The sequence below is a fragment of the Trachypithecus francoisi genome, unplaced genomic scaffold, assembly GCF_009764315.1.
Source record: "Trachypithecus francoisi isolate TF-2019V2 unplaced genomic scaffold, Tfra_2.0 Lachesis_group1, whole genome shotgun sequence".
NCBI classification, from domain to species: Eukaryota; Metazoa; Chordata; class Mammalia; order Primates; family Cercopithecidae; genus Trachypithecus; species Trachypithecus francoisi.
This window is the reverse complement of record NW_022681454.1, coordinates 56,979,875-57,002,565: the sequence shown is the minus strand read 5'-3', so window position 1 is coordinate 57,002,565 and position 22,691 is coordinate 56,979,875. Positions and strand designations below refer to the sequence as shown.

General features: G+C 39.2%; 1 protein-coding gene and 1 non-coding gene across 20 annotated transcripts in view; both read right to left on the bottom strand.

The window, feature by feature from the left end:
• The window catches only part of CCDC158 (coiled-coil domain containing 158), a 125,284-nt gene that overhangs the window by 43,925 nt on the left and 58,668 nt on the right, over window positions 1-22,691 (bottom strand). For 17 of the 19 annotated variants that reach the window (XM_033214381.1, XM_033214372.1, XM_033214379.1 and 14 more), the window contains 6 exons: window positions 20,932-21,121; window positions 16,195-16,347; window positions 13,859-13,971; window positions 4,846-5,004; window positions 3,471-3,563; window positions 2,779-2,904 (listed from right to left, as the gene is read on the bottom strand). In XM_033214381.1, the coding sequence (XP_033070272.1) occupies window positions 2,779-2,904; window positions 3,471-3,563; window positions 4,846-5,004; window positions 13,859-13,971; window positions 16,195-16,347; window positions 20,932-21,121 (834 nt within the window). The remainder of the gene's footprint in view (window positions 1-2,778; window positions 2,905-3,470; window positions 3,564-4,845; window positions 5,005-13,858; window positions 13,972-16,194; window positions 16,348-20,931; window positions 21,122-22,691) is intronic. The other 2 variants (XM_033214370.1, XM_033214374.1) reach the window with 2 other exon arrangements.
• Window positions 15,430-15,535, bottom strand: LOC117086464. The gene has a single exon (XR_004438374.1). It is a non-coding gene; the product is annotated as a U6 spliceosomal RNA (small nuclear RNA).

The following is a 22,691-nucleotide window of genomic DNA, read 5'->3' as shown; positions in this document are numbered from 1 at the left end:
GGCCGAAGTAGGCGGATCACGACGTCGGGAAATCGAGACTATCCTGGCTAACACGGTGAAACCCCGTCTCTACTAAAAAAAAAAAAATTAGCCAGGTGAGGTGGCGGGTACCTGTAGTCCCAGCTGCTCAGGAGGCTGAGGCAGAAGAATGGCATGAACCCAGAAGGTGGAGCTTGCGGTGAGCCAAAATCGCACCACTGTACTCCAGCCTGGGCAACAGAGCGATACTCTGTCTCAAAAAAAAAAAAAAAAAAAGACACTAATACCATTTGTGAGGGCAAAGCCCTTATGACCAATCACCTCCCACAGGTTCCACCTTGGGGTTTAGGTTTCAACATATGAATCTATGGGAAAACACAAACATTTGGACCATAACATATACTTAACAATACAAAAAAGTAAAAGATAATATTGAGAATTTCTGTAAGGATCTTGTTAAAAAACATGAATTAAATGGAAATCTAGTACTAAATACCACAATTTCTAAAATGAAGAACTTAATTGACGGGTTTAATACATTAGACTCAGGTGAAGGGAGAATTAATTATCTGGAAAATAGGCCAGAAAAGCACAGAGACAAAAGGATGGGCAAAAGTGAAAAGAATATAAAGACATATAAGGAATGATGAAAGACAATTAATACATGTGATTAGAGTCCCAGAGGGAAAAAAGAAAGTAAAGAAAACAAACTGAGTAGATAAGTGATGAAAATTTTCTCAAATTGATGGAGATTTCAATCCATGCATCAGGAAGACCACCACCCTTAAGAAAGATAGATACAAAGACCAGCACATCTAGGCACATAATAGGCAAACTGTTATACACCAAAACAAAGAGAAAATCTTGAAAACAGTCAGAGAAAAAACTACCTCCAAAACAGCAACAAGATTTACGATTGACTTCTCAGTGGAAGTAATGGAAACCTGAAGACAATGTTCTACAGTGAATTCATTCATCCATGAGATAAATATTTATTGAATATATGCTAGACACTGTTACAGGTACTCAGCAAACATCAGTGAACAAAACAAAGAATGAATATTACTTTTATTGTGTAAAATTATATAATAAACATTTTTAAGAGAAGGAATTAATTATATAAAGCATGTCTGATGGTACATTTTTAAAATCTAGTTCATTTTTGCTGTTAGAATTATTATTTAAAAACTTAGGTTGAGGCCAAGAGCAGTGGCCCCCACCTGTAATCCCAGCACTTTGGGAAGCCAAGGTGGGAGGATTGCTTGAGCCCAGGAGTTTGAGACAAGCCTGGGCAACATGGTGAAACTCTGTCTCTACAAGAAATACAAAAATTAGCCAGAAGTGGTGGCATGCACCTGTAGTCCCAGCTACTAGGGAGGCTAAGGTAGGAGGATTGCTTGAGCCTGGCTGGTTCAAGGTGCAGTGAGCATGATTGCACCATTGCACTCCAGAATGAGTGACAGAGCAAGACTCTGACTCAGGAAAAAATAAATAAACAAGTAAATATTTAAGTTGAAATTTAAAGTTAAACAAGCTAATGACTAGTACTTTTTCAGTGATGGATGACATTCTTTATAATCAAGCACAATCTATATATTAAGCTGCTAGGAAAAATCTAATAGATTTTGGGTAATTAAAAATCACGGAATTTCATAGCTAATCTTTCTTGGTGACCCTAGAGGTCATCTTGTCCAGACTGCTCATTAGAGAGGAAAAGATCAAGGTGCAATATGTTTAACTGACTTGCCCAAGGTCACACAAAGAGTTAAAAACATGGTTCCAATGACTCCTGGTCAAATGTTCTTTGTTGTTGTTTGATTTGCAAAATTAATTTTGGAAAGGGGAGGGTAATTTAATTTTTATCAATGGAACATGTACATATTTTAAAAAATAAAATGATTTCATAACACTTAAAAAGCAGCAGTCTCCTGCCCTTTTCCTGCGCATCTCTGAATTCCAGTCTCCAGAGAGAAACATGCTTAACTTCTAACACTAATATTATTATTCTATTGTTTGATAGACTACTCTTTGTTGTATGATAGCTTATTTTTCAGTGCACACATCTTAAGTGTGTGAGAGGACTCCATTTTAGTCATTTAAACAGTATACACTTTTCATTTAAATGGTACAGGTGAAACAATAGATTACTGGTGATCCTGTTGCCATATGTAAGATAGGACTTTTAACTAATTTAATTGATTTTCATGTGTGATTTATGGAATATCTTATTTCTTTACAGTTGAATACTGGTTGCAAGGGATTTGTGATTTCATAAATACATATCTTCAGAGAAGACAAGGCTTGAATTTTACATTGCACATATTTTTTATGAGCATTAAAAGCATAAAAGGTTAAACTAAAAAATTTCCAAAGTTTCTAATATTTTAATTAAAGGGAATAAAAGTGTCTTACAATTAATAAAACTGTCATAAATAAGTTAACAAAGAAACTACATATAGCAAATAATTTTCATTTTGGTAGAATATTAAATATACTACCAACTTGCCTTTGCCTTTTGAAGTGATGTTTATTTTAGCCATCTCACTATTTGCTTTGTAATTTGGAAATTCTTGTGATGGAAACAGCCAAAGAATTGAAGATAAGAAAACACTAAATAGTGAAGAAAATATTTTTATTCACTTGGACTCCACTGAATTTATAGGAAAATGTATAAATCTAAAATCTAGTAATTGAAAATGCTATGGATATAGAGATATTATTTTTAGTGTAATTATTTCCAATTTAAAATTACTTACATATATGTCATTTGCATAATGGATCATAAGACTGGTTACTTACATGAGACAAGAAGCTGGCTGTAGACTGGGAAGATGGTACATTAGAATGAGAACGAGTAACAGATGCTGGCTGGAGAAGGTGTGGTTTCAATGAAGAATTTGAGGTGTATCCAGGGCCCTGAAGTTCCTGGAAAACAATATAGAGGTGAACAAAATAACTGCCAGGCTACAATTATAAAGAATTGTGAAATCGAAATGTATTTTTTGATTTCACAAACAAAATCCATTATTGAGATTTTAAACTATGTCTGTAGCTTTAAACTATACTTCTTAAAATAAACATATATTTCAGTGTAAAATGTATGATTCAAAAAAAACATGTTTTGTCATGTAGATTACATCACTTTTGCTATTCCCCAAACAAGCAAATATATTTGCACTTAGGGTTTTGTACTCGCTTGACTCCTGGGCATGGAAAACTCTTGCTTTGGGTATTCCCACGCAGGTACTAGTAAACTTGTTTGTATTTCACTCACTTATTTTAAACTAAGGATAGTGGTGCTTCTATCTGTTACCATATACGAAAAGGATAGGTATCGTATATAACAACGCACAGAGCTTATCATTGCTATTAACAGTATCAGGTAATGTTGAAATATACTTGAATGTGTATCTATGGTACAAGAGAGAATATAAAAGCATATCAAAGAAAGGCATTATTTTTGCTTAAACTACTATTTATGATGACCTTACTTTTATATCCAAAGTGTGTTGAAGTTTTAAGCGCACTGATTCTTGCTCCTGACGCTGTATTATATCTTGACATTCTGCAAACTGCAAAGATGCCTACAAAGGAGCAATCATAAATGGCTTATCTTCCTTTCTTTATGCACTTATATTTTATTAACCTATAAATGCAGAGCTGCCATCTCTTCAAGAAATCTTCCTGCCCTTCCACCAAACTATATTACAATGATCTACTTATCTGTTTTATTCAGTGAACTGTGAGCAACTGGAGGCCACATTTTTATCCTCTATTCCCCCAGCAAATACATAGCTTTTAGTATGTGAAGGGCAAACAATGAATGAAGGATGGAATGAGCAAACAGTTTTACCAAAGTATACAAATTTATATTAAAATAACCACAACTGGCTGGGCATGGTGGCTCACGCCTGTAATCCCAGCACTTTGGGAGGCCGAGGCAGGCAGATCTTGAAGTCAGGAGATCGAGACCATCCTGGCTAACACAGTGAAACCGCATCTCTACTAAAAAGACAAAAATTAGCTGGGCGTGGTGGTGCACACCTGTAGTCCCAGTTACTTGGGAGGCTGAGGCAGGAGAATCATTTGAACCCGGGAGGCAGAGGTTGCAGTGAGCTGAGATCGTGCCACTGCACTCCATCCTGGCGACAGAGCAAGACTCTGTCTCAAAATAAAATAAAATAAAATAACCACAACTGAAATTCACAGAGTCAATATAGCATGTTTTAAGAAACAAAGGCAGCAGAGGTGAGATCGCAAATTGTTGTATCTAATCATAAAGGCGCTGCCTTCTTAGCAATCAAGGGTGGCTTTGGAACAATTTTAGGCTTCCAGACTTTCTAGGTGACAGGAAGAGATATTTATTTTTCTACAGTAAATGGCAATGAAAAACAGTATCACTGATCCTTCTCATTCTTTAAGCTATGTTTCCTACATGTACTTTCTGGACCCCACGAAGTGCCAGCCATTAGCATTACTGTATCATTTTATTGACATTATTAAGAGACTGTCTTCTACCAAGTGCCCAAGTCACTTTTTGGTGGTAAGTCAGGTGCTCATGGAGACATTTTTACTTATTCAGATCACTAAGGGTATCAGGAACATCTTACATCTTTGATCTTACTGCCCTGTGACTATGTTAGCCTGAAAAAGAAAACTTGGCAAAAAGCATGCATTATGATGACATTTTAAAATTCAGAAACGCCTTCACTATAGGATAGGTATTTCCTTTGTGCTAGGTGATTGGGATACAACACAAATTGATACATTCAGTTCCTGTCTACACAGAGCTTTTGTTCAGAACAATTCTATTTGGTTAATAACTATTTGGTGGATAATTACTTTATATGTTTAGTTAATAATTACCTTATCCAGAGCAACTTCCATATTAGTAACCTTTTCTTTCAAACGGCGTTCCTGAGATCGCAGAACTTCCAACTCCCCAGCCATCTTGTTTTTTTCTGTGGCAACAGTACTCAATTCCTGACTGAGTTTACTCTTCTCTTCTTTCAGAAAATGTTTCTCCTACAATTATATGAGAGAAAAATATCAGAAATCACCTGCTGATGTAGATGCTGAAAGGTAACAGAAATATAAAATATTTGTTTAAAGGACCCTAAACTAGATAAGTTTAATTTATAGGCCATTTAATTGCTTCTGAGTTGTGGTTGGGAGCTGATGGGAGTATGTTATTATGTACTCTCTCCTATTTTAATCATTGCTGGTATTATTACTTCTTTCTCGTCTTAACACATCTTTGATAAAATCTACAAAATATGAAACAACTATATTGTCCTAAAAAGACAGTGTTTTAGTGAATTGGGATCAAATACTCGTATATCGAATTTTACTAAAATTTATTTTAAACAACAGAGATTTTTAAAATATACATTCCTTGAAAGTTTTATGGATTTCTATTTTGTTTCAAGGTTGAATATTCATTTCACAAATACCTACCGCAGACCCTGTGACAGAAAAACAAATGAGACATATAGTTCCTGCCCGCAAGTCACTTAACAGCCCAATGATGACAGTGAGCTTACTGATCTAATAGTCTCTGCTATTAAACAACATTTCATTAAAATTAGTTCATCCCTCCAAAAAAGCACCATGGAATATGCATACAAAAATAATAAATGTATATTTGTCAAGTTAAAATACAGACATCAGTTCGCTGAGTCTACATTTCTTTAAATATGTATTTTTTCATAGCGAAAAACGTTTATTGTAAGTAAGGTAGGAGGTGTTGCTACTGTAAAATGCAAAACAGCTTTCCTTTTCTGATTAGATTAGGCAGAAAAGGCTTCAGAAGGAAAGAGGGACTAACTGTATAGGCTTTCTCCTTTTCGTTTGGAGGGAATATCATAGAGCTATGATGAATATTTTCTTTTCAGCAGGGCAGGCATCTTTGTCGACAGCAGGCAGTAACCTCTTAAAGCCTTAAGTGCCATCAGGAAGGATAAGCACTGCTTTAGGTTCCCAAAGGCAAAAAAAAAAAAAAAAAAAAAAGGAGAAAGAAAAAAATGAATTCAGGATAAGAGAAAGGAAGGGAAGAAAAAATTGGAAAGAAGAAATAAGTCTACATGATAAGGGGTATGCACAAATGTAGGTTTATACTTGTTAATATTTAGTTGCAAATACTCTGAAGTATTTTGATAGCTCATCATGGAGAGTAAATTAGCAATTACTTTGGTTGCACTTATTTTCTACTTGTTATTTACTTTATCACCTCTGTTATAGTCTGTTCTGTTATAAATCTTCTTCCAAAATACACACTTTTCCCAAAGTAATGGATATACCAGGGAACATTTGAGTATTAGGCAAATTTCATGGTTGCTTATTCGTGAATGAGTCTCATTCATGACAAACACTAGGTCAATGCAGAAAACTCAACCTAGCTAAACACAGCTGCACAGGAATACACAAGAAGCATACATGCACACCAACACCCACCTACTGGCTACCTCAATTTTACCACGTGTTATGAACCACATCCATGCACATGTGGTGTTACAGGAAACTCTCCTTTTACTCCTCCACAATAACATACAAGCTGCATATACACTTAAGAAAACTTCTGGTCATTTTCAAGACAAAGAGCTATACTTATTGTTGTATTTATATATTTCTTAACAATTTAGTATGTGTAAAACTGCTATTGTTTTTATTAGGTTCCTATTTTTTTATGCATCACAAATGAAATTTGTTAGTGTGGTGCTCCTGATCCCATTGTTCCCATAAGCCCTGTGGTTTTTATTACACAATTTTGCATAGCACAGCGATTTTAGAAACATGTATGTCACATTATAATGGAACTCACTGTATTTTGTTTATAATCATTTCTTGCCTCTACCAAGAATGTTCTTTTTCCCATTTCCCACTTTTTTTGTTTTGTTTTGTTTTGAATTGTGTCGTTCTTTTATCCAATAAAGAGAATATTCAATACATGGAATGGTTATTATATAAACATTGTGTGCCCAGATTTGAACTAGATTCCATGGAATCTGACAGTGTCTCATATTTACTTTATTTTGCGTTTTATAATTAAGCAGCTAGCAATGTTAACAGATTTTCATATGTATATTGATATATTTGTATTTCTTCTTTTATAAACTTTCCATTCATGTTTTTTGATCATTTGCATTATTAGTCCTTTTTTAAATTGATTTTTAAGGCCAAATCAAATGCTGATTTTATCCTGATTCAAGTATAAGAATATTCTGAGAGCTTTAAAATATTATACAAGTGTTGATTCTGGTTGGTTCTTATTTGAACTGATTCACTACTTGTTTTATTCATCCACTTAGCCACCATTCATCAGGCTTCTATTACATGTTCAAACTCAAACATTCTCATAGGCACTGGGAGATATAACAATAAGCTGCTGTTTCTACTGTCAAGTTGATCACAGACCCGTAGCAGAGAAAAATAATGAGACAAGCGATTGTAGACAGGATCATTTTGCCGTTAAACAGATGTAGATTTTTTTTTCTATTTGGCATTCATTAACTTGCCTTTCCTAGTAAATAATGCTTTCCTTTTATTTTTTTTTTATACTTTAAGTTCTAGGGTACATGTGCACAATGTGCAGGTTTGTTACATATCTATACATGTGCCATGTTGATGTGGTGCACCCATTAACTCGTCATTTACATTAGGTATTTCTTCTAATGCTATCCTTCCCCCCTACCCCCTCCCCACAATATGACCTGGTGTGTGATGTTCCCTTCTTGTGTCCAAGTGATCTCATTGTTCAATTCCCACCTATGAGTGAGAACATGCGGTATTTGGTGTTCTGTTCTCGCGATAGTTTGCTGAGAATGATGGCTTCCAGCTGCATCCATGTCCCTACAAAGGACACGAACTCATCCTTTTTTATGGGTGCATAGTATTCCATAGTATATGTGCCACATTTTCTTAATCCAATCTGTCACTGATGGACATTTGGGTTGATTCCAAGTCTTTGCTACTGTGAATAGTGCTGCAATAAACATATGTGTGCATATGTCTTTATAGCAGCATGACTTATAATCCTCTGGGTATATATCCAGTAATGGGATGGCTGGATCAAATGGTATTTCTAGTTCTAAATCCTTGAGGAATTGCCACAGTTTTCCACAATGCTTGAACTAGTATACAGTCCCACCAACAGTGTAAGAGTGTTTCTATTTCTCCACATCCTCTCCAGCACCTGTTGTTTCCTGACTTCTTAATGACTGCCATTCTAACTGGTGTAAGATGGTATCTCATTGTGGTTTTGATTTGCATTTCTCTGATGGCGAGTGATGATGAGCATTTTTTCATGTGTCTGTTGGCTGTATGAATGTCTTCTTTTGAGAAATGTCTGTTCATATCCTTTGCCCACTTTTTGATGGGGTTGTTTGTTTTTTTCTTGTCAATTTGATTGAGTTCTTTGTAGGTTCTGGATATTAGCTCTTTGTCAGATGAGTAGATTGCAAAAATTTTCTCCCATTCTGTAGGTTGCCTGTTCACTCTGATGGTAGTTTCTTTTGCTGTGCAGAAGCTCTTTAGTTTAATTAGATCCCATTTTGTCAATTTTGGCTTTTGTTGCCATTGCTTTTGGTGTTTTAGACATGAAGTCCTTGCCCATGCCTATGTCCTGAATGGTATTACCTAGGTTTTCTTCTAGGGTTTTTATGGTTTTAGGTCTAACATTTAAGTCTCTAATCCATCTTGAATTAATTTTCATATAAGGAGTAAGGAAAGGATCCAGTTTCAGCTTTCTACTTATGGCTAACCAATTTTCCCAGCACCATTTATTAAATAGGGAATCCTTTCCCCATTTCTTGTTTTTGTCAGGTTTGTCAAAGATCAGATGGCTGTAGATGTGTGGTATTATTTCTGAGGACTCTGTTCTGTTCCATTGGTCTATATCTCTGTTTTGGTACCAGTACCATGCTGTTTTGGTTACTGTAGCCTTGTAGTATAGTTTGAAGTCAGGTAGTGTGATGCCTCCAGCTTGGTTCTTTTGGCTTAGGATTGTCTTGGCAATGTGAGGTCTTTTTTGGTTCCATATGAACTTTAAAGCAGTTTTTTCCAATTCTGTGAAGAAAGTCATTGGTAGCTTGATGAGGATGGCATTGAATCTATAAATAACCTTGGGCAGTATGGCCATTTTCACGATATTGATTCTTCCTATCCATGAGCATGGTATGTTCTTCCATTTGTTTGTGTCCTCTTTGATTTCACTGAGCAGTGGTTTGTAGTTTTCCTTGAAGAGGTCCTTTACATCCCTTGTAAGTTGGATTCCTAGGTATTCTATTCTCTTTGAAGCTATTGTGAATGAAGTTCATTCATGATTTGGCTCTCTGTTTGTCTGTTACTGATGTATAAGAATGCTTGTGATTTTTGCACATTGATTTTGTATCCTGAGACTTTGCGGAAGTTGCTTATCAGCTTAAGGAGATTTTGGGCTGAGACAATGGGGTTTTCTAAATATACAATCATGTCATCTGCAAACAGGGACAATTTGACATCTTCTTTTCCTAACTGGATACCCTTGATTTCTTTCTCTTGCCTGATTGCCCTAGCCAGAACTTCCAACACTATGTTGAATAGGAGTGGTGAGAGAGGGCATCCCTGTCTTGTGCCAGTTTTCAAAGGGAATGCTTCCAGTTTTTGCCCATTCACTATGATATTGGCTGTGGGTTTGTCATAAATAGCTCTTATTATTTTGAGATATGTTTCATCAGTACCGAATTTATTGAGAGTTTTTAGCATGAAGGGCTGTTGAATTTTGTCAAAGGCCTTTTCTGCATCTATTGAGATAATCATGTGGTTTTTGTCTTTGGTTCTGTTTATATGCTAGATTACGTTTATTGATTTGCATATGTTGAACCAGGCTTGCATCCCAGGGATGAAGCCCACTTGATCATGGTGGATAAGCTTTTTGATGTGCTGCTGGAGATTTGGTTTGCCAGTATTTTATTCAGGATTTTTGCATCGATGTTCATCAGGGATATTGGTCTAAAATTCTCTTTTTTTGTTGTATCTCTGCCAGGCTTTGGTATCAGGATGATGTTGGCCTTGTAAAATGAGTTAGGGAGGATTCCCATTTTTTCTATTGATTGGAATAGTTTCAGAAGGAGTGGTATCAACTCCTCCTTGTACCTCTGGTAGAATTCGGCTGTGAATCCGTCTGGTCCTGGACTTTTTTTGGTTGCTAGGCTATTAATTATTGCCTCAATTTCAGAGCCTGCTATTGTTCTATTCAGGGATTCAACTTCTTCCTGGTTTAGTCTTGGGAGAGTGTAAGTGTCCAGGAAATTATCCATTTCTCCTAGGTTTTCTAGTTTATTTGCATAGAGGTGTTTACAGTATTCTCTGATGGTAGTTTGTATTTCTCTGGGGTTGGTGGTGATATCCCCTTTATCATTTTTTATTGCATCTATTTGATTCTTCTCTCTTTTCTTCCTTATTAGTCTGCTAGCGGTCTATCCATTTTGTTGATGTTTCCAAAAATCCAGCTCCTGGATTCATTGATTTTTTGGAGGGTTTTTTGCATCTCCGTCTCCTTCAGTTCTGCTCTGATCTTAGTTATTTCTTGCCTTCTGCTAGCTTTTGAATGTGTTTGCTCTTGCTTCTCTAGTTCTTTTAATTGTGATGTTAGGGTGTCAATTTTAGATCTTTCCTGCTTTCTCTTGTGGGCATTTAGTGCTATAAATTTCCCTCTACACACTGCTTTAAATGTGTCCCAGAGATTCTGGTCTCTTGTATCTTTGTTCTCATTGGTTTCAAAGAACATCTTTATTTCTGCCTTCATTTCGTTATGTACCCAGTAGTCATTCAGGAGCAGGTTGTTCAGTTTCCATGTAGTTGAGCGGTTTTGATTGAGTTTCTTAGTCCTGAGTTCTAGTTTGATTGCACTGTGGTCTGAGAAACAGTTTGTTATAATTTCTGTTCTTTTACATTTGCTGAGGAGTGCTTTACTTCCAATTATGTGGTCAATTTTGGAATAAGTGCGATGTGGTGCTGAGAAGAATGTATACTCTGTTGCTTTGGGGTGGAGAGTTCTATAGATGTCTATTAGGTCCATTTGATGCAGAGTTGAGTTCAATTCCTGGATATCCTTGTTAACTTTCTGTCTCCTTGATCTGTCTAATGTTGACAGTGGGGTGTTCAAGTCTCCCATTATTATTGTATGGGAGTCTAAGTCTCTTTGTAAGTCTCTAAGGACATGCTCTATGAATCTGGGTGCTCCTGTATTGGGTGCATATATATTTAGGATAGTTAGCTCTTCCTGATGAATTGATCCCTTTACCATTATGTAATGGCCTTGTCTCTTTTGATCTTTGATGGTTTAAAGTCTGTTTTATCAGAGACTAGGATTGCAACCCTTGCTTTTTTTTGTTTTCCATTTGCTTGGTAGATCTTCCTCCATCCCTTTATTTTGAGCCTATGTGTGTCTCTGCATGTGAGATGGGTCTCCCGAATACAGCAAACTGATGGGTCTTGACTCTTTACCTAATTTGCCAGTCTGTGTCTTTTAATTGGACCATTTAGTCCATTTACATTTAAGGTTAATATTGTTACATGTGAACTTAATGCTGTCATTATGACATTAGCTGGTTATTTTGCTCGTTAGTTGATGCAGTTTCTTCCTAGCATCGATGGACTTTACATTTTGGCATGTTTTGGCAATGGCTGGTACCTGCTGTTCCTTTCCATGTTTAGTGCTTCCTTCAGGATCTCTTGTAGGGCAGGCCTGGTGGTGACAAAATCTCTAAGCATTTGCTTGTCTGTAAAGGATTTTATTTCTCCTTCACTGATGAAACTTAGTTTGGCTGGATATGAAATTCTGGGTTGAAAATTCTTTTCTTTAAGAATGTTGAATATTGGCCCCCACTCTCTTCTGGCCTGGAGAGTTTCTGCTGAGAGATCTGCTGTAGTCTGATGGGCTTCCCTTTGTGGGTAACCCGACCTTTCTCTCTGGCTGCCCTTAACATTTTTCCTTCATTTCAACTTTGGTGAATCTGACAGTTATGTGTCTTGGAGTTGCTCTTCTCGAGGAGTAGCTTTGTGGTATTCTCCGTATTTCCTGAATTTGAATGTTGGCCTGCCTTACTAGGTTGGGGAAGTTCTCCTGGATGATATCCTGCAGAGTGTTTTCCAACTTGGTTCCATTTTCCCCGTCACTTTCAGGCACACCGATCAGATGTAGATTTGGTGTTTTCACATAATCCCATATTTCTTGGAGACTTTGTTCATTTTTTTTTCTCTTTTTTCTCTATGCTTCTCTTCTCACTTCATTTCATTCATTTGATCTTCAATCTCTGATACTCTTTCTTCCAGTTGATCAAGTCAGTTACTGAAGCTTGTGCATTTGTCACATAGTTCTCGTGTTATGGTTTTCATCTCTATCAGTTCTTTCAAGGACTTCTCTACATTGGTTATTCTACTTAGCCATTCGTCAAATCTTTTTTCAAGGTTTTTAATTTCTTTGCGCTGGTTACATAGGTCCTCCTTTAGCTCTGAGAAGTTTGATCGACTGAAGCTTTCTTCTCTCAACTCGTCAAAGTCATTCTCGGTCCAGCTTTGTTCCGTTGCTGGCAATGAGCTGCATTCCTTTGGGGGGGAGATGCGCTCTGATTTTTTGAATTTCCAGCTTTTCTGCACTGCTTTTTCCCCATCTTTGTGGTTTTATCTGCCTTTGGTCTTTGATGATGCTGACATACTGATGGGGTTTTGGTGTGTTTGTCCTTTCTGTTTGTTAGTTTTCCTTCTAACAGTCAGGACCCTCAGCTGCAGGTCTGTTGGAGTTTGCTTGAGGTTTACTCCAGACCCTGTTTGCCTGGGTATCAGCAGTGGAGGCTGCAGAAGATAGAATATTGCTGAACAGGAAGTGTTGCTGTCTTATTCTTGCTCTGGAAGCTTCGTCTCAGGGATGTACCCAGCCATGTGAGGTATGAGGTGTCGGTCTGCACCTAGTGGAGGATGTCTCCCAGATAGGCTACTCAGGGGTCAGGGACCCACTTGAGCAGGCAGTCTGTCCGTTCTCATATCTCAATCTCTGTGCTGGGAGATCCACTGCTCTCTTCAAAGCTGTCAGATAGGGACGTTTACCTCTGCCGAGCTTTCTGCTACTTTTTGTTTAGCTATGCTCTGTCTCCAGAGGTGGAGTCTAAGGAGGCAGGCAGGCCTCCTTGAACTGTGGTGGGCTCCACCCAATTCGAGCTTCCCAGCGGCTTTGTTTACCTACTTAAGCCTCAGCAATGGTGGACAGCCCTCCCCCAGCCTCGCTGCTGCCTTGCAGTTAGATTTCAGACTGCTGTGCTAGGAATGAGAGAGGCTCCGTGGGCGTGGGACCCTCCGGGCCAGATGTGGGATATAATCTCCTGGTGTGCCATTTGCTAAGACCCTTGGTAAAGCGCAGTATTAGGGTGGGAGTTACCCGAGTTTCCAGGTGTTGTGTCTCACTTTCCTTTTGCTAGGAAAAGGAATTCCTTTCCCCCTTGCACTTCCCAGATGAGGCGATGCCTCGCCCTGCTTCAGCTCTCACTGGTCAGGCTGCACCCGCAGACCAGCACCAACTGTCCGACACACCCCAGTGAGATGAACCCGGTATCTCAGTTGAAAATGCAGAAATCACCCGTCTTCTGTGTCGCTCACGCTGGGAGCTGGAGGCTGGAGCTGTTCCTATTCGGGCATCTTGGGCACGACCATCCCCCCACCACCACGTTTAAAATAGTAGCTGTCTTTCAACATTCTGCTTTTCTAGGAACTTTTCCCTTGTTCTCTCACCTAGAAATAAGCTTTCCTTTTCCCCTTGCACTTTGCATCTCTGCTTCATCTTATTCTGTCTTGTGGCCTGTCCGTGAGTGAACATGTTGGTTTCCCCATTCCGAGGACAGCGACCCACCTTATTTGCATTTGTCATTGCCTCTTCCAAAAACTGTATCTTGCTCTGAAGGGCATCTATCTGACCTCTTTTGGCTGTGATTTGCTTTTGCATCCCCATTGCCACTTTCATAGCTGGAAAAAAAAAAGAGGCAAACTATGCCTTAGGTTCTTAAGTTTGAGAGACTATGGTAATTTGATGGTTAAACTTTATGAGAAAGTAACAAGTAAGATCCTCCAAGGTATCTGGGCAGTTTCAAGGAAAAGATCATGGACAAATGTCTTCAGTTTTCATAATATTGGAATATAATAACTTTTAACTACTACTAGAGATTTTTAGCTGGGAAACATACATATAATCATGTTTTACAGGGTTTTTGCCACTGGGATTAATTTCATTGACCATGATACGTTGCCACCTTTCCAGTAATAACAATAACATTGACTAAACTCATACTTACACACGTAGGGAAATACATAATATATAATACGTGTGTGTGTGTGTAGATATGGGGGGTGTCACATAAAGAATAACATATATTGTTTTATTACTAAAATGATTTTTCCAGAAACCCATACTTAAAATACTGCATGAGACATCTAGTGTATCTTTATAAAGGGTCCGTGATATCACAAACCCTCCAATTTTTATTCTCATGATTGTTGTCATGTGCTTGGAACTCACTACCCTCTCAGCAACCAAACTGCCAGCATAAGCATATGTGATTTTTTTTTTTTCTTATATTCAGCTGAGGAAAAAGGACTGAAAATGCCACAGCTTAGAGTCCAGTCTGGCTATAACTTAGAGGTTAAAAAGAAAAATGAAAATATACCATTCATTATAAACAAGCCATCAGAATGAAAGGTCTGACTTCTCATTAACAAGATATAGTTCTTCTATCTAAACTGTCAAAACAGGAGCTGTATATTGATTTATTAATAGGTTAAAAGTCTGACATCATTTGCTCACCACTTGAAGAATTATCGGCTGATTAAGTGGATTATGGTTGGCCTTGAAAGGTAATTTTCTCTTTTTTTTTTTTTTTTTTTTTTTTTTGAGACGGAGTCTCGCTGTGTCGCCCAGGCTGGAGTGCAGTGGCGCGATCTCGGCTCACTGCAAGCTCCGCCTCCGGGTTCCCGCCATTCTCCCGCCTCAGCCTCCGAGTACTGGGACTACAGGCGCCCGCCACCTCGCCGGCTAGTTTTTTGTATTTTTAGTAGAGACGGGGTTTCACCGTGTTAGCCAGGATGGTCTCGATCTCTGACCTCGTGATCCGCCCGCCTCGGCCTCCAAAGTGCTGGGATTACAGGCTTGAGCCACCGCGCCCGGCTGAAAGGTAATTTTCTCAAACAAATGTTTTTTTTTAATTTAAAGTTGATTTAAAAAATAAAAACAGGAATTTGAATGAGAATACAAGGGTTCTCTAAGTAACTTAATAATTGTAATGTCCCTGGGGTGGTTGTGAAGATGCCCGACAGTGAGGCAGGGTTGCTGTCTGGGGAGTAGGGGCAGCAGACCCCAAAAGACCTCTTGAACGACTTCTCCAAACCCAACGAGTTTATCTGTGTTAACCAGTAAAGGGCCAAACCACACAAAATATGAAACATATCAAGAATTTGTGGTCGTCCTTGCACAGAGACTATGGTAATCTTCTTTATATTGTTCTAATTTTAGTATAAGTGCTGCCAAAGCGAGCACAAAAATAAATATTTTGATATTAAGAAATATTGAGAAATGGAAAAATGTACACTTTAATTAGATAAATATTAATTCCTATGGTCAACTAATATGGTCATGTCAACAATTATATGAATAACATGAACTGGAAGATAACCTTTTTATCTCTCTGCATTAGTATTGGCAGCAAGGTAAAAGGGGAATAAGTATAGGTGGTGAGAAGAGTCCCCTCACCTACCAATTCAATTTCCAGGATTCCTTCTCATTTTTATCACAGTGAAGGAATCAAGAACTGCCAACTAGCCACAGACCTACAGTTTATATAATGTACATGTTGAAAAATAAAGGGTTGAATGGAAATTACTGGTAACTTGTATTTATATCCTTAAAAATAATTATTTGACATTAATAGATACTGAGATCTGTTAGAAATTACTGAAATAGCCACAGGAAAGGAAAGGTTCAGATAGTTTAGGGATTAAATTAACTCCATGGCGATTTCCCTAAAAACAATTAACTACTGCTACATAACATCTATCATCAATACCTACTATTGTATATTTCTCATATCATTTAGCATTGTGAAGAGGTGGTAGGTATGTATTTGGGTTTGTGTTTTAATGAATTTAGACTATTAAATTAAAAACAGAAGAAAAAATTTTACATCTAACAGAGCATACCATGACCGTCAGATCCTTCCATTGACTTTAATGTATTTCTTGTCTGTTCTAGTTCAGACTGTGCAGATTTTAACTGCATTTTCAGCTTATTTGTAGTCATTTCCATTTCTTCACTTTTGTTTCGGAAATTCCTTTTTAAGACTTCATACTCCTCTATACAATGTGATAATCAATAACAGATGGTTACTTTTTTCTATCCCATTGTTAATTAAGTACATTTTATCTGTAATTAATGATCACAGAATTTTAGAACTGGAAGAGAACTCATTTAATTACATCTTCCTTTGTTACAGAAATGAGATGTACATACACAATTCCAGGGATATGACTCCTTCTTTTTAACCTGCTTGGGTGGATCCTATTCTTCCTTTATCCACTTACTACTCATTGTTTTTTCCCAAACATTGTAATTAGTTTGCAATTATTTCATCTTAAACCTTCTTCTTGGATGACCATGTCCACTAGAGTAGATTTAACCACTATCTGCTGGTAGATGAATCTCCATGACACTATAAGTAACCTGAGGCTGCCATCTGTTTTATCTGACTTATCTCCAGTATCTATGAAAATACCTGGCACAAGCTCATCATTTGATATACTAGAATACACACACACACACACACACACATTTATTTATATGTATCTACTTATATGATCAGATTTATATGTAAAAGGATCAAAGCTCCAGCTCCCTTTGTCCAGACATCTCCATGTAGATGTCCTCGTGCCACCTGAAACCAACTGCCTCACAGTGACTACATCTCATCCTCCAGCCCTCAAGCCTGCCTTTCCTTCTGGTTCCCTCTCCTAGTTGCTGACATTGATTTTCCAATACCACAAACTAAAATCCTGAAACCTACACTTAATCCCTGCAACAACTAAGTCCTGTTGATTTAACCTCCAAAAATATTCTTAATTCTTTCCTTCCATTCTCACTGCCACTGCCTTTGTTCAAGTCCTCATTCTATTTATCTGGGACTACTGCAAAAATCCTCCTTAACTGCTTGGTCTGCTTTTCTTTTCTCTAATTTGCTTACTAACACAGTCCATCTAAAATCTGACAAAAAATCTGCTACTTAATACCCTTTGTGGGCTCCACATTACCCAGCTCTACCTATCTATTCTGCCTTTCTAAGCCCTCATTCATTTGTACTTTTGCTCCAGCTAATACTTCTCAGGTCACATTTTGATATTTCATGGCTTCATGCATTTGCCCATAATGTTCTCTCTGCCTGTAATGTCCCTTGCACTTCTTTTTCACCTGCTGAATTCCTTTTCCTCTTTCAAGCCCAGTACAGACGTCACTTCCTACAGGAGGTAAATTCTGTATCCTCTGTGCTATCTTTGTACTCAATACGCTTTCATTGTGCCTCACACACTGGTTATTCACCCATTTCTATCTAGGTTTATCGCCCCACTAGACTGTGAGCTTCATTGCGGGGTTTCCAGGTTCTATCACAGTGTCTTGCACATAGTAAATGCTCAGTAACTTCTGACTTTATGAAGTACATGATACTTCATACCATACTAATATGGTTTGGCTCTGTGTTCTGACCCAAATCTCATGTCCTATTGTAATTCTCAGTGTTGGAGGAGGGGCCTTGTAGGAGGTGATTGGATCATGGGGAAGGATTTCCCCCTTGCTGTTCCTGTGATAGTGTGTGAGTTCTCGAGATCTGGTTGTTTGAAAGTGTGTAGCACCTTCCTCTTTGCTCTCTCTCTCTTTCTCTTGCTACCATGTGAAGATGTGCTTGCTTCCCCTTCACCTTCTACCATGATTATGTTTTCTGAGACCTCCCAGCCATGCTTCCTGTGCAGCCTGCAGAACTGTGAGTCAATTAAACCTCTTTTCGTCACAAATTACTCATTCTCAGGTAGTTCTTTATAGCAATGCAAAAATGAACTAATACAGAAAATTGGTACCAGAGAAGTAGGATACTGCTCTACAGATACCTGAAAATGTGAAAGTAGCTTTGGAACTGGGTAACAGATACAGGTTGTAACAGTTTGGAGAGATCAGAAGAAGACAGGAAGATGTGGGAAAGTTTGGAACTTCCCAGAAACTTGTTAAATTGTTGTGACCAAAATGCTGACAGTGATATGAACAATGAAGTCCAGGCTGAAGAAGTCTCAGATGGAGATGAGGAACTTATTGGGAACTGAAGTAAAGATCATTCTTGCTATGCTTTAGCAAAGAGACTGGCAGCATTGTGCCCCTGCTCTAGGAATCTATGGAACTTCGAACTTGAGAGAGATGATTTAGGGTATCTAGCAGAAGAAATTTCTAAGCAGCAAAGTGTTCAAGATGTGACCTGGCTGCTCCTAAAAGCCTATGCTCATTTGCATTAAAAAAGAAATAACCTGAAGCTAGAACTTATATTTAAAAGGAAAGTAGAGCATAAAAGTTGAGAAAATTTGCAGCCCAACCATGCAGTTCAAAAGAAAAATCAATTTTCTGGGGAGAAATTCAGGGCTGCAGAAATTTGCATAAGAGGAGCCAAATGTTCATAGCCAAGACAATGGGGAAAATGCCTCCAGGTCATTTCAGAGACCTTCTCAGAAGCCACTCCCATCACTTGCCTGGAGGCCTAGAAGGGAAAAATCATTTCGTGGGCGGGATCCAGAGCCCTGCTGCTCTGTGCAGCCTTGGGACATGGTGCCGGCATTTCAGCTGCTCCAATTCCAACTGTGGTTAACAGTGGCCAAGGTCCAGCTCGGGCTGTTGCTTCAGAGAGTGCAAGCCCCAAGCCTTGGCAGCTCCCATGTGGTGTTGGGGCTGTGGGTGTACAGAGGGCAAGAGTTGAGGCTTGGGAGCCTCCACCTATATTTCAGAGGATATATGTAAATGCCTGGATGTCCAGGCATAAGTCTGCTGCAGGAACAGAGCCCTCATGGAGAACCTCTACTAGGGAAGTGCAGAGGGGAAATGTGGGGTTGGGACCCCCACACAGAGCCTGCACTGGAGCACTGCCCAGTGGAGCCATGAGAAGAGGGCCACTGTCCTCCACACCCCAGAATGGTAGATCCATAGATCCACTGACAGCTTTGCACTGTGTGCCTGGAAAAGTCACAGGCACTCAGTGCCAGCCCATGAAAGCAGCCACGGGAGCTGTACCCTGCAGAGTCACAGAGGCAGAGCTGCCCAAGGCTTTGGAAGCCCACCCCTTACAGCAGCATGCCCTGAATGTGAGACATGGAGTCAAAGGAGATTATTTTAAAGCTTAGAAATTTAATGACTGCCCTGTAGGGTTTCGGACTCGCATGGGCCCTGTAGCCCCTTTGCTTTGGCCAATTTATCTCTTTTGGAACAGGAACATCTACCCAATGCCTGTACCCTCAATATATCTTGGAAGTAACTAACTTGTTTTTTATTTTACAGGCTCATAGGTAGAAGCGATTTGCCTTGTCTCAGATGAGACTTTGGACTTGGACTTTTGAGTTAATGCTGGAATGAGTAAAGACTTTGGGGGACTATTGGGAAGGCATGATTGTGTTTTGAAATGTAAGAAGGACACGAGATTTGGGAGGGCCCAGGGGCAGAATGATATGGTTTGGCTCGGTGTCCCGACTCAAATCTCATGTCCTGCTATAATTCCCAGTGTTGGAGGAGGGGCCTTGTGGAAGGTGACTGGCTCAAGGGGGCGGATTTCCCCCTTGCTGTTCTCGTGACAGTGAGTTCTCACGTGATCTGGTTGTTTCAAAGTGTGTAGCACCTCCCCCTTTGTGTGCTCTCTCTCTCTCTCTCTCTCTCTCCTGCTGCCATGTGAATATGTGCTTGCTTCTCCATCATCTTCCATGATTTCAAGTTTCCTGAGGCCTCCAAGCCATGCTTCCTGCACAGCCTGCAGAACTGTGAGTCAATTAAACCTCGTTTCTTTATAAATTACCCAGTCTGGGCTGGATGCAGTGGCTCATGCCTGTAGTCCCAGCACTTTGGGAGGCCAAGGCAGGTGGATCACGAGGTCAGGAAATGGAGACCATCCTGGTTAACATGGTGAAACCCCATATCTACTAAAAATACAAAAAATTAGCCAGGGGTGGTGGTGGGCACCTGTTGTCCCAGTTACTCGGAGGCTGAGGCAGGAGAATGGCATGAACCCGGGAGGCGGAGCTTGCAGTGAGCTGAGATCGCACCACTGCACTCCAGCCTGGACGACAGAGCGAGACTCTGTCTCAAAAAAAAAAAAAAAATGAAATAAATTACCCAGTCTGAGGTAGTTCTTTACAGCAATGCAAGAAGGGACTAATACACATATCAATCACAAACTGGAGTGTTTCACTGTTTAACGTAAGGCCATGGATTTTTCCTTTCAATAAATTCACATGTCTATTTTCACATGTCACTTAGTAAACCTCTAATCAAGCTATTTGACTCAAAGGACTCAAGGTTTCCACTTTCATAAACACAAAACTGTGCAAACAATGTGATTTATGTGAACACCTGTTTTCCTTTTGGAAGCCTGGACTCTGGATACCTTACACTTCTCTTGGAAATTCAGTACAGAATTTCCAGTATACTGAGGGCTGACTAAAGTTAAGGTCAGTAAGTGTAAGATGTGGAAGCTCTTCATGAGAACTATGAGCTTTCATGCTATAAATAACTCCATGGGGGCAACATAACAATTTATGTTTGTCATGTGAGTGAGACACCCTTCTTTTGCAATTGTGCTAGGGTCTACATTGGCTTCACTGATAAGACTCTTATTTTTTAGTAGGATTTGCACTGAAGCAACATACCTGAAAGACTGTTTAATTCATTCCTACTTGTTTTCACCTCATTTAATAATTGATCTCTCTCTTGTTTGATGTCCTTCACTGCACGGAGTCGCTCAGAGCCTGCATTCACCAGCTTCACCTTTTCCAGCTCCAAGTCACTCACTCTGGCCTCAAGCTCCCGGATCTTTGCATCTTTTTTATCTTTTAAAATCTAAATATATGGATAAATACAAATGATAGATATAGAAGTAAAAAATATGGACATGTATAGTTATAATTGATATCTGCTAACACAGTCCTAAAATCTGACAACAGTCTCCTACTTAATATCCTTTTCTGCCCTCTATCTGTATTCCATCTATATTTATTATCTTTTCATTACTTCTCAGGACACTAAATTTGTATTTTATTATAAAGCATCAATAGAAAGTGGGAAAAATATTTCACTTTCTTTTAACCTTAGATGTCAATTCCTAGTATTGCTTGAAACAGCCCTTCATTATTCCTATGCTATCTCCATTCATTCAAAAAATACATATTAAGAACCTTCTTTGTGGCAGGAACTATTTTACATGCAAGGGATACAGAAGCAGGGCTATGACCAGGGTAATGCAAGTGAGGCAGCCAGGTAAGGGCCTCCAATCTGGGCATCTGACTTACCTTACCCTAGTCCTGGCCCTGGATAGCAATAAACAAAACAATGTCTTTGTCTTCACGGCCTCCTCTAGTAAGAAGAGAAGAAAAACAAATATTTAATATGTCAGGTAAGAGGAGTGGCAAGAATAATAATAAAAGTTGGTGAGGGGTACAGAATGAATGCAAGGGAGGGGTTGCTACTCGAGGTAAGCTGGTGTGCAGAAAGAGTTCATACAGCAAGTTTGGGGGCTCTCCTTAGAAAGACCAGCTTACAAGGTTGGCCCTTGACTGTCATCTGGGAACTTGGATTTTGGGAGGGTTCCCACCACCCTAATAAGAGTGGCTCAGTGTGCCTAAACTGTTTGTGCAAACAATGTGGTTTATGCTGAACCCCTGTTTTCCTTCTGGGAGCCTGGAATCTGGAGACCTGCCAGGTAGAGGGGCCTATGGGACCAACCTCCAATATAAAAACCCGGGCACTGAGGCTTTAATGAGTTTCTCTGGTTAGCAACACTTGACAGGTGTTGTCACAGTGTCTTGCTGGGGCAGGGAGTGGAGTGAGAAGTAAGCATGTCCTGCATAACTCTACTAGGAGAGGGCTCTTGGAAGCTCAGCCTGGCCTTATCTGGATTTTGCCCCATGTGCCTTTTCCTTTTGCTGATTTTGCTTTGTATCCTTTCACTGTAATAAATCCTAGCCTTGTGTATGATTATATGCTGAGTCTGGCGAGTCCTCCTAGGGAATCATCAAATCTGGGGTCAGCCTCGGGGACCCTGCCACAGTTGGCAAGGAAAGGCCTCTCTGATGACATAACATCTAAGCAGATGCTCAAGGAGCATAAGGACAAGCCACATGGACAGTCTGGGAAGAGCTCTGGGTACAGGTAATGTGTCTGGGGAACAGCAGGGACATCAGTAAGACTGGAGTGAAGTGAGTTTGGGGTAAGTAGGAGATGAAGTCAGAGAGGGACCAAGGGAAAGATCAGGTTGCTTAGAGGCAATGTAAGAACTTGAGCATTCATTGTGAGTCAAGAAGTCATTGGACAGTTTTGAGTATGAGAGTGATGTAGTGTAACGATTTAAAAATACAACTCTGGCTCTAGTATGAAGGAAAACAGTGGTTGGTGTGGGGGTAGGAGGAGAAAC